Source organism: Polypterus senegalus, chromosome 13 (genome assembly GCF_016835505.1).
Source record: "Polypterus senegalus isolate Bchr_013 chromosome 13, ASM1683550v1, whole genome shotgun sequence".
Classification (NCBI taxonomy): Eukaryota; Metazoa; Chordata; class Cladistia; order Polypteriformes; family Polypteridae; genus Polypterus; species Polypterus senegalus.
Genome location: NC_053166.1, coordinates 121,471,381 through 121,485,838, shown reverse-complemented (window position 1 = coordinate 121,485,838; position 14,458 = coordinate 121,471,381). Strand labels below are relative to the sequence as shown.

The window sequence follows — 14,458 nt, the reverse complement described above, 5'->3', positions numbered from 1 at the left end:
AAATGTAAAATTTCATGGAAGATACTTAACCCATTTATGCCCAAGGTTGAAATTTTTGAGTTTGTGTATGAACTTCACATATGTTGCGTAGAAAAACATAAGGAACAATAAGGAGAAAAAAAAATGTATTCCATTCCATTCCAAAGTTATATCTACCTGTCTTGAGGTTGGTTCTTCAAAAATGTGAGAAAATTCACAGCACTTCTTAAGGAGATCCCAGCACACCAATATCTGCAGCTCACTGACTAACTCTGTGCACGACGTGATAAGGTGTACCCCCAGGAAGCAAACGTGCGTGAAAAGTCGGAGCCCAGCAATGGCCTTGAGCAGTAGAATATAAATAACTCCAACGTGACTGTCATTCGGAACACGAGGCATAAATGGGTTAATTTTTCAAATGACTGTAATTATAATAAAACTAGGGGGCTTGTCCCCTGCTTGCTTTACTCGCCAACCCCCCTGGCCGGCGCTACGCGCCAGCCACTTCGCCTCTCTGCTGCTCGTGTTGTGAAGAGGGGGGCTGAACGCACCCCAAGGAGGCACGGTCGCTCCTCTGAAACCCCCTCTTAAACACTGATACAATGGGAAACAAATAGTTTTTTCTTTTACCTTCTCTTTGCTCGATCAGCTGCTGGCTTGCTGCTGTTGCTGTGCTGTGTGATCTGCATTTAAAACGCCCGTACAGGAAATTATTTATTATTATCAGACTAACTACAGACATATTTCAGGGCTGATGAGACCAACCTTTTCACCATTCTTTGTGTAAAACCCTGCAAAACAGGAGTTCTCAGAGAACCTATTAAAAAGAAAGTTAAAAAAGTGAAATATCTATTCTTCGGGGTGATCTGGGTTTTAAAGGGTTTGAGAATAGTTTTTTTCTGTGAAAAAAGTAGCTAACTCCAGTCTATATTATGCATGGATCATTTAAGTTTTGCACATAGCTTTTTTGTAAAACATTTAATGGAACTATAAACCTGAAATTTTATTCATGTGAAATTGTTCCACAGTAAGTATAAATTTTAGGATTTATCCAGACCATGCTTCCCCGTATGCTAACAAAAGTTAAAAAATATGGCATAGAAGTTTTTCTTTTAAATTGTAGGCTTAAATAATATCATATTTTGACAATTTAAATTACCTGTAATTTTATCATTAAACCACATGAAATGTTAGAGATACGCATCCAACATCTTACATATCCAAAGGATACAATTCATTAGTTTACTTAGTTAACACTGTACAGATATAACAAAACATCAAGCAAAAAATAATTACGGAAAATTATAGGTCCTTAACTCTTAAAGGATATATGCTAGTATATGTGGCTTACAGAGTGGATTGAGTGTTTGAAGACAACACTGATTCATACAAATAAATAAAAAAAAAAAAATAAAAAAAAAATAAATTAATGGAGGCAACTAAACAGAGATCCTCTGGCAAGGTAAATAAGAAAAAGTTACACATCATTGCACATTGTTCTATATCTCCTTTGCAGCACTATTTACATCATTAAAACAAGTTCTACATCCAAGAAAGAAGTGTTTCAGTTTCTGTAATCATTTTTTTTTTGTAATTCCATTTCATTTTTGCATCATTAGAAGCATAAAACTTCTGCCTACAAAATTAACACTATTCTCATATAAATAAATAACTAACCTCAGTGATATCTTTTGCAGTGCATCATACATTGGAATGGACTTTGTAATGCACATACTAATAAAATGCATTGCATTTGTCATTTCAACAGATGGCACAAACATTTAATAAAATGCATTACTGTAAATGCCCTCGGCTGGAATTATAAATGCAATAAACATGTCTCTGTTATATGCCTTTTTAATTGGATTCATAAAAGCAGTGTTAAAGTTTGCAATATGCAATCTGTCGGAATGGTAGAGACATAGCAACTGGACAGACATAGAGACACTTATCCTTTCATTAAGGTGGATGTTGATTCATTATTTTGATGAAACATGCCCTTGCTTCAGTATCTCCTGCAATTAAGGAAATTTGGAATTCTATTGCTTGCTGCCAGGTCAATCAGACATTTTGGACTGCAAAATGGTAAGTGAGAACCATGTAGATTACAAATATACAGTATCAATGATGCAGGACAGCACGAAAACTACTGTAGTTGACTATTTATTTTAAAAAATAATAATCTTATTTGTTCTTTCATGTGATCATTTTTTCCATATGCTCCATTTTCTGTGTCCCAAACTTAAAAAAACAAAAAGATTTAATGTACAACTGTACATTAAATTAAATTTGGTGGAAAATCCAAAGTACTATATATGATCTGTTTCCAAATTCTAAATGTAGCATAAGTTTTAAGACTTCCTTCTTTGTTGCCAAAATTATATAAACAGTTGAACCCACTCCTACCAGTGATTAATTTTTATTTTACATGGAGCCTTAGAAAATGTGCTCCATCACAAGGTACTAAAGCCTGCAGTACAGTTTTAAAGAGAATAAAGCCAAATGATGTTCATCAGACAATTAGATTTATTAAGGCATTGCCATACTGTCTGGTTAACCAACTAAACAGCATACCTTTTAATGATGGATGTAGAGCTTTAGAAAAACCACTCAAAATACTGTTTAATCATTTATGCCTGAAAAGTAGAAAGGATGTCCACACACTGCCTGGAAAAAACAGACATTTCTCCGATGTTTGTAAGATACCTTTTTAAACATTTTAGCCTGTTTTACAGGAAACTAGGAGTGAATTAGTTAATACAGTTCTGGTTTCTTTTGGGTATCTGGTGTAATAAAACTGCCACTAACAACCAGTTAGGATTGAGGATATAGCATGATGGTGGTGGTTAACAAAGCACAAAACAGAGGAGTTGAGTGGTCTAATAGGAAAAAGACAGGTCATCAGGCAAACACATTTCACTGTGTTCTAATTTAGTCCAAGAGAGCATTTTGCAGAAGTGGTTTATTTAGCAACATTTTAGGAAAAATACATGTGTTTGGGATATTGTGAGTAGGGGTGTGCGATATTTCCAAAAATTATCTCAATATTTTCTGGGACTTTGATGATACAAATTAATACACTTTATTTTGCATTCTTTAAAAACGCATTTGTATGTCTTATTGATCTAGCTTGGTCATGTTAATAAGATATTAATTGTAGCTTACTAATGAGATTAATGGAAACAACAGTTAAGGAAAACATGTCTTATTTACTTACTTAAAACTGAAATAAAATAACAGAAAAACATTTAAATCACCAGTTAATATATAACAGAGATCAAACAGTGATGAGTAAACCATTTTGGTATGAGTAAACCATTTACACAAAAAATTGCATTAAGACCAACAACAATATTATAATGAAAGCATTTTAAACAGACATTTACCCTTAATGTAAACAAAATATGAATTGAAAGGGAATAAAACACAACTCATAATTGAACTAAATAGTATGGACATTACGGTCTGGTTAAGCACAAACTGCTCTGCTGTAATGTGAATTGTGCAGCATACAAACAAGAACAAACATCTAACTATACTGTACTATAATGTAAAAATGCAAAGTTCTGTCAAATACTGTGCAGGGAAAAAAAAACTATAGCATTTGTAATCAAGTTCTGTCCAATACTGCACAAAGATATCAGAAAAACAAAATTACAAAATTCTACTGAAGAAACTTCAAGTTGTGTGTCAGAAACACCAGCCTGTCCACGGCATCTGGCTTCAGACTAGCAGGGTCACATGTTACAACATTTCTTCCAGTGCTTAAAGCCCTCTCAGAAGGGCAGCTAGAGACAGAGATGCACACATACATTTTTGCTGGTTTTCCCTAATTTGGGGAAATGTAATTCTTGTGTTTTCCATCACTTAAGCGGATTTACATCACTGTCCACCTCAGGTATTAAGTACCACTTATCTATTTTTCATTGGCAATGTGCAGAGACTCACCTTCTCTGAATTCCTGTGGTTTTTTTTTTGTTATTTATTTATTTATTTTTTAACAGCTGCTAAAAGACTTTTTTTCTTTGCCCCCTCTATAGTGTCATTTCCTGCTTCAACTTCTGCAGCCATAGGGGCTGGGTGGAGTAGGACGAGGAGGTGGGGCTCTAAGCGAGTGTTTTAAATAATGAAAGAAAATAAATGTGCCTTGGAATCGAGGACCCCCAAACAAGAGGGCTTGAAAAATAAAACTCACCAGACAGGCAGAAGCTTCTTATGGAAATAAAAATAATCCATTCAAACAAATTACATAAATTTGTTTAAACAGATTTCTTTCTTTTTTGTCTGATTCCTAAAGGACTCTGTACTAGATCAATTTCACTTAAACTGGAATTTATAGAGGAACCCAAACTTTTTTGCAGAATGATTCAGTTAAAGTTTGTGTACTTTTGTCATGGAAAACTAACTACTGACACTTTTTGTGTTCTTCATATTCTGTGCAGTTGTTAGTTCACAGATGGTGAAACAAGTCATGGTTCACCTCATTCCATCTACCTTACACAATTAAATTTGACGTGTTCATCACACACCTACCTGCACACTTACACTTTATACTTCTATTCTGTTTTTCTACTTTATGCTGCCTATGTTACTTATTATCTATCTGCTACTTATTACTTATGTTTATCTTTATATGCTGGTTTTGTTATTTGGTGTGGACAGCAAAGAAAGAAATTCATTTTACAAGGAAACGTGTTTCCTCACTGTGCACATGACAATAAACTTGAACTTGAAGTTAGTTATTGAGCGGTCTTTAACAGCATACATATTCTGACAGTTTACAGATTGATGTCTTATAAGCAACCTCAGTCTTTTCAAAGCCAAATCACCTCCACGCAAGTGAGGATGATCCACGTCTTACAATTAAATCTAATGACATAGATTGCGGGCTATTTTATCCCCTGGCACTGTTTGCTCACTCATTTTTAGGCAGCTTTGCTAGCTTAACTTGCTGACCGTGCACACCTATGTGCTTGCTTTCCGCATGCTCAGTAGTCTATTTGGCTAGGTTATATTATACAATGAATGTGTAGACTCACAAGGCATGTTTTTGATTGTTTTCTGCAAATTGAGTGACATGCTCAATAATATCAGCATGTACATCATTAAAACAATTATTATTGTAGACGATACTTATCTCATACTCCAAATTGAGAACATATGACTGGACGACCTGATATGTGGATTATATGGCAAAAGTAACTCAAGATTTTTTTTTCATGGATGTTTTTTTATACAGTTTGCTGTCCTAAACAGCAAGTGTCTAAGTCATAGACACTTATTCTATTTAAAAACTTTGTTATCTCAGTTCTGCATGAAAACATGACATTAAAATATTTTTCTTGGCATTCACTACAAACTACATAGGATGGGTAACATGAAAAAAATATTTTTGAATGGAATATCTCCTCAAAAAGGTTTACTGATTTTTGGTGACTAACGAAAGATGCAGTTATTTGAAGGCAGTCATTTTTTAAAAGCTAAAAAATAATTATTCTCTTACTCTGTTTTTTCTGTATAATTAGCTTGAAAGTATTCTCATGCTGGCTCTAAAATATAAGCATAACTCTTACAGCTGTACTCTTCCATGCTTCCATACCATATCCCAATAGGGTTAACTGTAAGAGGTCAAAGTAGTACAAGGTGTTTAAATAAACCAGGTTTTCAAATAGTACAAAAAAATGTAACACACTGCCTCGTATATACTACTTTAAAGAAAGAAATTGCACCTTTGCCCCTCCCTCCATTCACTGATAATCTTCTTTATGACGCCAATTAAAACTACTGAATGACAGCTGCAAAATCACCTCCTCTGTCACAGCTTTCAGTAAACAAAATGTCTGTTAGAAATAAAAAAAATGGGACAAGCAAAAACAAAAGATTACAGACAAGGTAATGGAACTGACTGTGTTATATGTATGACCAGTTCTCACTTCATTGGCTAGAAATCGAGGATTCATAGTTTAACTAAACATAAGTATTCATGACATACGACAAGCCAAGCAGGCTTTCTTTTAAAATAGCACTCTTAGAAAAAGGCAGTGCTTTGTCATTATTAAAAATAGAGACCTTATTCATCCTAATGTGTCCACATTGCAGTCCCTAGTATTCATAATTAGTAACTTCCATTAAAAAATATCATTGGTGCACCCTTAATTTAGATGTTACTAAAATAAAATCTGTGAATCTATTTCCTTGATTCATTTAATTCAGAATTTATCCCAGAAGCATCGGCCTCAAAACAGGAACAAACTCTGTATGGGGTACAAATCTATCAAAGGGAATAGTCCGCATATGTTTACCTACATTTCATCATTTTAGAATGACAGTTCACCTTAATACATATACATTTAGGATACGTGAAGAAAGCTGTACAACCTTAAAACAATGCCAAAAATATATATGAAAAAAGTGAAAACTTCAATCAAACATTGACCAAACACAGTTATGAGGAAGCACTAAAGAGAACCTCTAAGCCAATGTGTTAAATGCCTCCATATTAGCTCATTGAAATTTAAATCACCTGTTTCAGAAACTGCTTAGACAAACAGCGCATATAAATGAGGCAGAACAGAATTTTCTAAAATTAATAAAAGTAATTAAATAAAAATGTATGAATACTAAACAGATTTACTGTGTCACTGAAATAAGACTATATTATGAATGTATTCAAAATTCTGCATTTGAATACAATAGCTGGTAGGTAATAAATCTTAATAAAAATGAGTTTTGTACTATAAAGAAAAAGAGATTGGCAAAAGTAAAAACATGCACTTACTACTACCCTAAGAAAAAGTGAACTGAACAGCAAGAATTTAATTTGTCTTACTATAATGTTTTTCAAAAAAATTAATTAGTTGACTGTAAAAGGTTGTGTTGTTGAAATGATGATAAATAAAGTGAATTCCTTTCTAAAAAAAATGAAAGAATGTTAGAAACAAAGTATTTAAATTGTTGAGCCTTTATTAGGTATATAGATAATGAAAGCTCAGCTGTTGAATTATTTTACTAGGGATGCTCAAAACATTTTGAAGCCAGACCTAAAAGTCACATCCTACTGTGCTATTGCTGGCACCCAAAAATTAATTTCTTTTTACTAAAATGTGGATTATACATTTTTTCATTTACTGTTTATTGGATACTAGCTGCACTAGTATAGGTAACTAGAACTGATAAGGTTGGGAGAACCAACTGGTGCACAGCGAAGTTGGGGTGCCAACCACATTTCAGTAGAAAACATAGCCTGTGGTGTTCCCCCTGTATAAATGAGTTTGTCAGAGACGGGTTCAACATTACAGATTTGTATACCAGACAAGCACACACATTTGGCTTTATACTGTACATTCAACATTTCCCTACCTTTGCAACATTTTTTAATAGTACAAAGCTTGATTTAGCAGTATCCATGTTCTCTTGGTTCTAAAATAAGAAACACTAAGTTTTCATATACAAATGCCAAATATATGTAATTTAAATACTTCTGTGCACAGAGCTAATCTTTAGTCTGTTGAATACCCCTTTCATGTTTAGGCACAGAACATACTGATCATGCCTTAAATATTTAAACAATAATCTTAAAAAGAACTGTTCTAGAAGTGTCAAGTATTTAAGTGAGTCTCTTAAAAAAAAAAAAATTAAAAAAAAATGCATCACAGCTAAAATGTATTTTTAAAACTTTACAACTTTAACCAATGATTAAAGGCTACAGATAATAAAATGCAACAATGATAATTTTACCATGTCTGGTATAGGTACTTAACCAAACTTTCTGGTATAGTTCGTAAACTTGTCAAATCTGCACATGACATTAAAACTGGAGGGACGGCAGACACTGAGGGGGCAGCAACAAGAATTCAAAATGACCTGGACAACCTTCAGTACTGGGTGAACACCTAGAAAATGCAGTTTAATGTAGAAAAGTGCAAAGTGCTACATGTGGGCAAAAGGAATATCAATAGCTGAAGCAAAAACTTTGACAACCCTTAAGAAAAATCTGAAGGAGATATTGGGACAGCTTAGCTATTAGCAAAACAAACAGGTTTGATGGATTGAATGGTCTCCTCATGTTTATCAAATTGTTACATTCTTATGTTTTCAAAGCATAATGCCCTTTTTACATGAGAAGAGTGTGATTAAGCCCTGTCCTTCTAAAATTTCCCCAACTGTATTTAGAAGTTATTTTTTTCTGAAAATAGGTCTATGTTTCATCACAAATCCTGAAGCCTGAGTAATTTGGGTAAACAAATGCCTAAGCCGATGTTAGTCACAATATCTGTTCTACTTTTGCTGTTATCTTTCAGGCTGCACAGCACTATATTTTATTAAACCTGTTTTGAGCATACATTGAGTTGTCATTAGGTAGGTATTACATCGACTTTCACACAAATTCTACATTCTAGCACCATATATATGACATGATAGCAGTCTGTAGTATACAGTCATATAATTCTTTGGATTTTTGTTTATCATTGGCTGAGTTTTCAAAGTAACAACTTCCTTTTAAAATTTGACATGCCTTATGGAAACAGTAGTATTTCACCAGTGACATTAAGTTTATTGGATTAACAGAAAATATGCAATATGCATCATAACAAAATTAGACAGGTGCATAAATTTTGGCACCCCAACAAAGATATCACATCAATACTTAGTTGAGCCTCCTTTTGCAAATATAACAGCCTCTAGACGCCTCCTATAGCCTTTGATGAGTGTCTGGGTTCTGGATGGAGGTATTTATCACCATTCTTCCATACAAAATCTCTCTAAATTTGATGGCTGCCGAGCATGGACAGCCTGCTTCAAATCATCCCATAGATTTGAGATGATATTCAAGTCAGAGGACTGTGACGGCCATCCCAGAACATTGTACTTCTCCCTCTGCATAAATGCCTTTGTAGATTTCGAACTGTGTTTTGGGTTATTGTCTTATTGGAATATCCAACCCCTACATAACTTCAACTTTGTGACTGATGCTTGAATATTATCCTGAAGAATTTGTTGATACTGGGTTGAATTCATCAGACCCTTGACTCTAAAAAGGGCCCCAGTCCCTGAACTAGCAACACAGCCCCACAGCACAATGGAACCTCCGCCAAATTTGACAATAGGTAGTAGGTGTTTTCTTGGAATGCGGTATTCTTCTTCTGTCATGCAAAGAACTTTTTGTTATGACCAAATAACTCCATTTTTGTCTCATCAATCCAAAGCACTTTGTTCCAAAATCAATCTGGATCTAAATGAGCATTTGCATACAACAAGTAAGGGCCTGCCATCACCCTGCCATATAGATTTTCTTTGTGCAAATTGCGCTGAATTGTAGAACGATGTACAGGTGCACCATCTGCAGCAAGATGTCCTTGCAGGTCTTTGGAAGTGATCTGTGGGTTGCCTGTAACCATTGTCACAATCCTGAGCATATGCCGCTCCTGTATTTTTTCTTGGCCTGCCAGACCTGAGTTTAACAGCAACTGTGCCTGTGGCCTCCCATTTCCTGATTACATTCCTTACAGTTAAAACTGACAGTTTAAACCTCTGAAATAGCTTTTTGTAGCCTTCCCCTAAATCATGATACTGAACAATCTTTGTTTTCAGATCTTTTGAGAGTTCCTTTGAGGATCCCATGCTGCCACTCTTCAAAGGAGAGTCAAAGGGAAGCACAACTTGCAATTGACCACCTTGAATAGCTTTTCACATAACTGGACACACCTGTCTATGAAAATCAAGGCTTAACATGCTAATCCAACCAATTTGGTGTTGCAAGTAATCAGTATTGAGCAGTTACATGCATTCAAATCAGCAAAATTTCAAGGGGACCCAAATTTTTGCACAGCCAGTTTTTCACATTTGATTTAATTTCATACAACTAAGTACTGCTTCACTAAAAAATCTTTGTTCGAAAAACACCCCAGTACTCAGATGTTCCTAAGACATGAAAGACATACCATTGTTATCTTTTTTTGTTGAAAGTAGGGTAAATTATTATGCAGGCTGAGAGGGGTTCACAACCTTTTTCATTTGACTGTAAAAACAGACAGATCAATGTTTCTAACATTAATCAGTGTTGAACTGAGTGTTGGAATGGGCAAAACGAGTGACTTCAGTGACTTTTAATATGGCAGGATAACTTGCACTAAGTGCACTGGTTCTAGCATCTCCCAAACATGAACAACCAATTAATGGGTTTGCCCATTATGGTGGGAGGTAAACCGGCCCAGACAAAAACAGGCAGACACAGAATATCCCACAGAATATCCCGAAAACACACATTTTAATTAAAGTTTCAGCACACAACACAGTGACAGTGCACCAAACACCCTTAACAAGTCCGTCTCTCCTGTTTGGACTTCTCTTTCTTGTCGCCTTTACTCCTCTCTTCCCAAGCTTGGTCTTCTTCCTCCCGACTCCAGCTTGTCTACTCGAGGGAGGCGGCCTCTTTTATAGCCACCCAGATGTGCTCCAGGTGCTCTGTGATGGTCTTCCGGCAGCACTTCCTGGTGTGGTGGAAGTGCCACATGAGCACCCGGAAGCACTCCGGGTGTCACTGGAATTCTTTCCCGCAACACTTCCGGGTGTGGCGGAAGTGCTGACATCGGAGTCTTTCCACCCCTCCTGGTGCGCCCTTGTGGTGGCCATGGGCCTTAATTAGGTTGAGCTTCCATGCTCGGTTCCTGTGGCCACCATACAGACCAGGGCGGCTGCCCCCTCATGGTACAGAGGACGTATAGTCCCTCTCCTAGTCCTTCCAGACGTCGCGGTTGGGCATAACCCCCAGCCGTCCGCACAGGTGCCCAAAAAACAAAAAAAAAACAAAAAACACCAGTACATCATCTAAATGAAAACGGTTTGTAGCCTATAATAATCACATGAGAATGACTCTACAAGCAAACAAACAGGCCATAACCAGGCAAATTACATCGAAATAAAACACTATTTGTAGAACAACTTAGAATTCAACATTTATCAGATTTTATCTCAAATGGGATACGGCAGTTAAAGATCATGCTGTATCATGTTTAAAGAAAAACAAGAAAATGTACGATCAGCTGGGCACAGAAGCGTCCTGCCTTCCTTAATTCAAAGACAATGTAAATTATTGGTGAACCGAAGCCATCATTTGTTCAGACTTATTTTTTACTGTAGAATTCACTAAACTTTTTGCATGTTAAATAACTGACCATGTACAGAAAAAAAAAATTAATAAAACTACAATTGTTTGTAATTTTTGGCTCTCAGAAATAATATATACATATATTTGATTTACATCCTTCCATGCATTATCCAACCCGCTATATCCTAACTACAGGGTCACGGGGGTCTGCCCTTCCATTTTCAATTTAATATTTGGACATAAGCAACATTAGAACTACTAGTAAAAATTACTAGAGAAAGCGTATAAGCATTGGTAACCAAAGCTTAATTTAAATGATACTCATGGCCTATAAGATGTTAAGCAGCTAAGGATTAGCGGACCCTTGAAAGCACTAGTGGACAACAAAAAACACATACTACCGTGGGTTTCATGGAAAAAGTCAATGCACTAATCCAGGCACTTGCACTCTACGAAAAAAATTAAACTTTAAAATAAAACTGCATCACCCGATGATGCCAGATCAAGATTATGGACCTGTCAAACACAGGTCGCATTATATAAAACATACAACTTTACAGGTGATCGTGTAAAAGGCTCACTTTACTACAACACACTTTTTTTTTTAATACTTTAGTATTAATCCAGAAGCGATCAAACTGTTTGACGCGTTTAGAGAAACTGAAATATTTGGAACTGCTACGCAAACACAAGCAACTATTCTTTTATTCACCAGTAAATAAAAAAATGAAAAACACCTGCACCTTCTAAGTAAGAACGAAACTATAAGATGTCATTTCTGTGACGTTTTAATGAACATTTTAACATATCGCGCTCTCTAGGATATTGAGACAATGACAACTTTAACTGCAATGTACTATGCATGTTAATTTGATTGGAACCTAGAGTATTTACGAAGTAGACGACAGATTACATTGTCTCCGACAGCTGTCTATAATCCCCTCATCTACGCTGTATCACACGAACCGCAATTATTTTATTATTTTTTTCATTTCCATTATAGTTGTAACAACTCTTTCCCTCAACGACCGATGTAACTGAAAATTGGACAATGCAACTGAATGTCATTAAGTCATTTCATACCTGTTTTAGCAGCATTCTCAGTTCCAGCAGGCTGCTGTTTTGCAGAAGTCGCACCAGGTACAGTTGTGGCCGACCTCAGGGGATTAGCAGAGTTTACTGCTGTCAGGCTCTCTGAAGCCTTTTTCGCGAGTGAAAAAAGCGGCGCTGACCAAGCCCCCACGCCAGAGCCTTTCTCCTTCGCCTCTGCCCTCTCTCCAGTGAAGTCACTGACATGACAGCTCTCAATGATCTCAAAATCCTCCTTGTCTTGAGTCTCTTCTGTTCTTAGGGACTCCACAGCTTCCTCAGCCATTTTCAAAACAAACACGTGACGACAGGCGGCGATAAAAACCTTCACTGATAGAAGCGAGCAGCAGGCATGAGCAATCGAAACTTGAGCCACTTTCCAGCAACGTAGTACACGTAGTAATTTCCTTTACCAATACCAAGACAGTCAACTGATGAACATCTCAGTAGTACGTTATACGGGAGCGGCACAGTACTAAAGTGTTAAAAACTGGAGTACCGCACTCGTTACACCCCAGGTTATATTCGTATACGATATTCACATATAGGAGCTTTATCAAGATTACAAAGTACTGGTTATCTTTACATCTGCATGGCTTATCCCCTGCTTTTATTAAAGTCCAGCTTTAACGCTTTGCAGGAGATTTGTTTTTTATCGCACATTACATTTGTTCCTCTTCGCTGAGGCAGAGCCTGGCTAATTTCACATCTAAAAATTCCTGGAAACTCCGATAAATTTCATGAATCACTTTGTTCTGGTCATAACACCTACCAGTTCCATCAAGGATGTAGTAGTTATGTCGCGGTGACTGATATGTTGCTGAATTTACTGTTATAGAGAGCACAAAACTCGAAGATATTGTTTCTACCTATCAGCATCCTCTTCAAGTTCTGTAAATGAGAATGAGTTGTGTTATTTGCAAAACTATTTTTTTGAAAAAGTACAGAAAAAAAAATAACAAAGCACAAATAAAACAATACATCCATCGATCTTCCAAAAACACATTGATTTGAGTAGGATCACTGGGAACCTGGAGCCCATTCCAGCAAGCACAGGGTTCAGGGCAAGAACAAGCTCTGTTCAGGTAGCCAGTCCATTGGAGGATGAACAGACACGTGTCAAACACATCGCCAAACCATTTAACCTGCAAAAAAAAAAAAAATATATATATATATATATACTGCTCAAAAGAATTAAAGGAACACTTTTTAATCAGAGTATAGCATAAAGTCAATGAAACTTCTGGGCTTTTGATCTGGTCAGTTAAGTAGCAGTGGGGGTTGTTAATCAGTTTCAGTTGCTGTGGTGTTAATGAAATTAACAACAGATGCAATAGAGGGGCAACAATGAGATGACCCCCAAAACAGGAATGGTTTAACAGGTGGAGGCCACTGGCATTTTCCCTCCTCATCTTTTCTGACTGTTTCTTCACTAGTTTTGCATTTGGCTACAGTCAGTGTCACTACTGGTAGCATGAGGCGATACCTGGAACCTACAGAGGTTGCACAGGTAGTCCAACTTCTCCAGGATGGCACATCAATACATGTCATTGCCAGAAGGTTTGCTGTGTCTCCCTGCACAGTCTCAAGGGCATGGAGGAGATTCTAGGAGACAAGCAGTTACTCTAGGAGAGCTGGAGAGGGCCATAGAAGGTCCATAACCCATCAGCAGGACCAGTATCTGCTCTTTTGGGCAAGGAGGAACAGGATGAGCACTGCCAGAGCCCTACAAAATGACCTCCAGCAGGCCACTGGTGTGAATGTCTCTGACCAAACAACCAGAAAGACTTCATGAGGGTGACCCAAGGGCCCCATGTCCTCTAATGTGCCCTGAGCTCACTGCCCAGCAGCATGCAGCTCGATTGGCATTCGCCATAGAATACCAGAATTGGCAGATGCACCACTGGTGCCCTGTGCTTTTTACAGATGAGAGCAGGTTCACCCTGAGCACGTGACAGAAGTGAAAGAGTCTGGAGAAGCCATGGAGAACATTACGCTGCCTGTAATATCATTCAGCATGAGCAGTTTGGTGGTGGGTTAATGATTGTCTGGGGAGGCATATCCATGGAGGGTCACACAGACCGCTACAGGCTTGACAAAGGCACCTTGGCTGCCATTAGGTATCAGGATGAAATCCTTGGACCCATTGTCAGACCCTATGCTGGTACAGTGGCTCCTGGTGCACGACAATTCCTGGCCTCATGTGGTGAGAGTATGCAGGCAGTTCCTGGAGGATGAAGGAATTGATACCATTGACTGGCCACCACACTTTCCTGACCTAAA

At 37.1% G+C, this 14,458-nt stretch overlaps 1 protein-coding gene across 1 annotated transcript in view; it reads right to left on the bottom strand.

Moving 5' to 3' along the window:
- Positions 1–12,475, bottom strand: part of rufy1 (RUN and FYVE domain containing 1) — a 72,189-nt gene extending 59,714 nt beyond the window's left edge. Inside the window, exon 1 of the mRNA XM_039774910.1 lies at positions 12,170–12,475. Coding sequence (XP_039630844.1) covers positions 12,170–12,461 — 292 coding nt within the window. The 5' untranslated portion in view covers positions 12,462–12,475. The remainder of the gene's footprint in view (positions 1–12,169) is intronic.
- Positions 12,476–14,458: the final 1,983 nt, after the last annotated feature.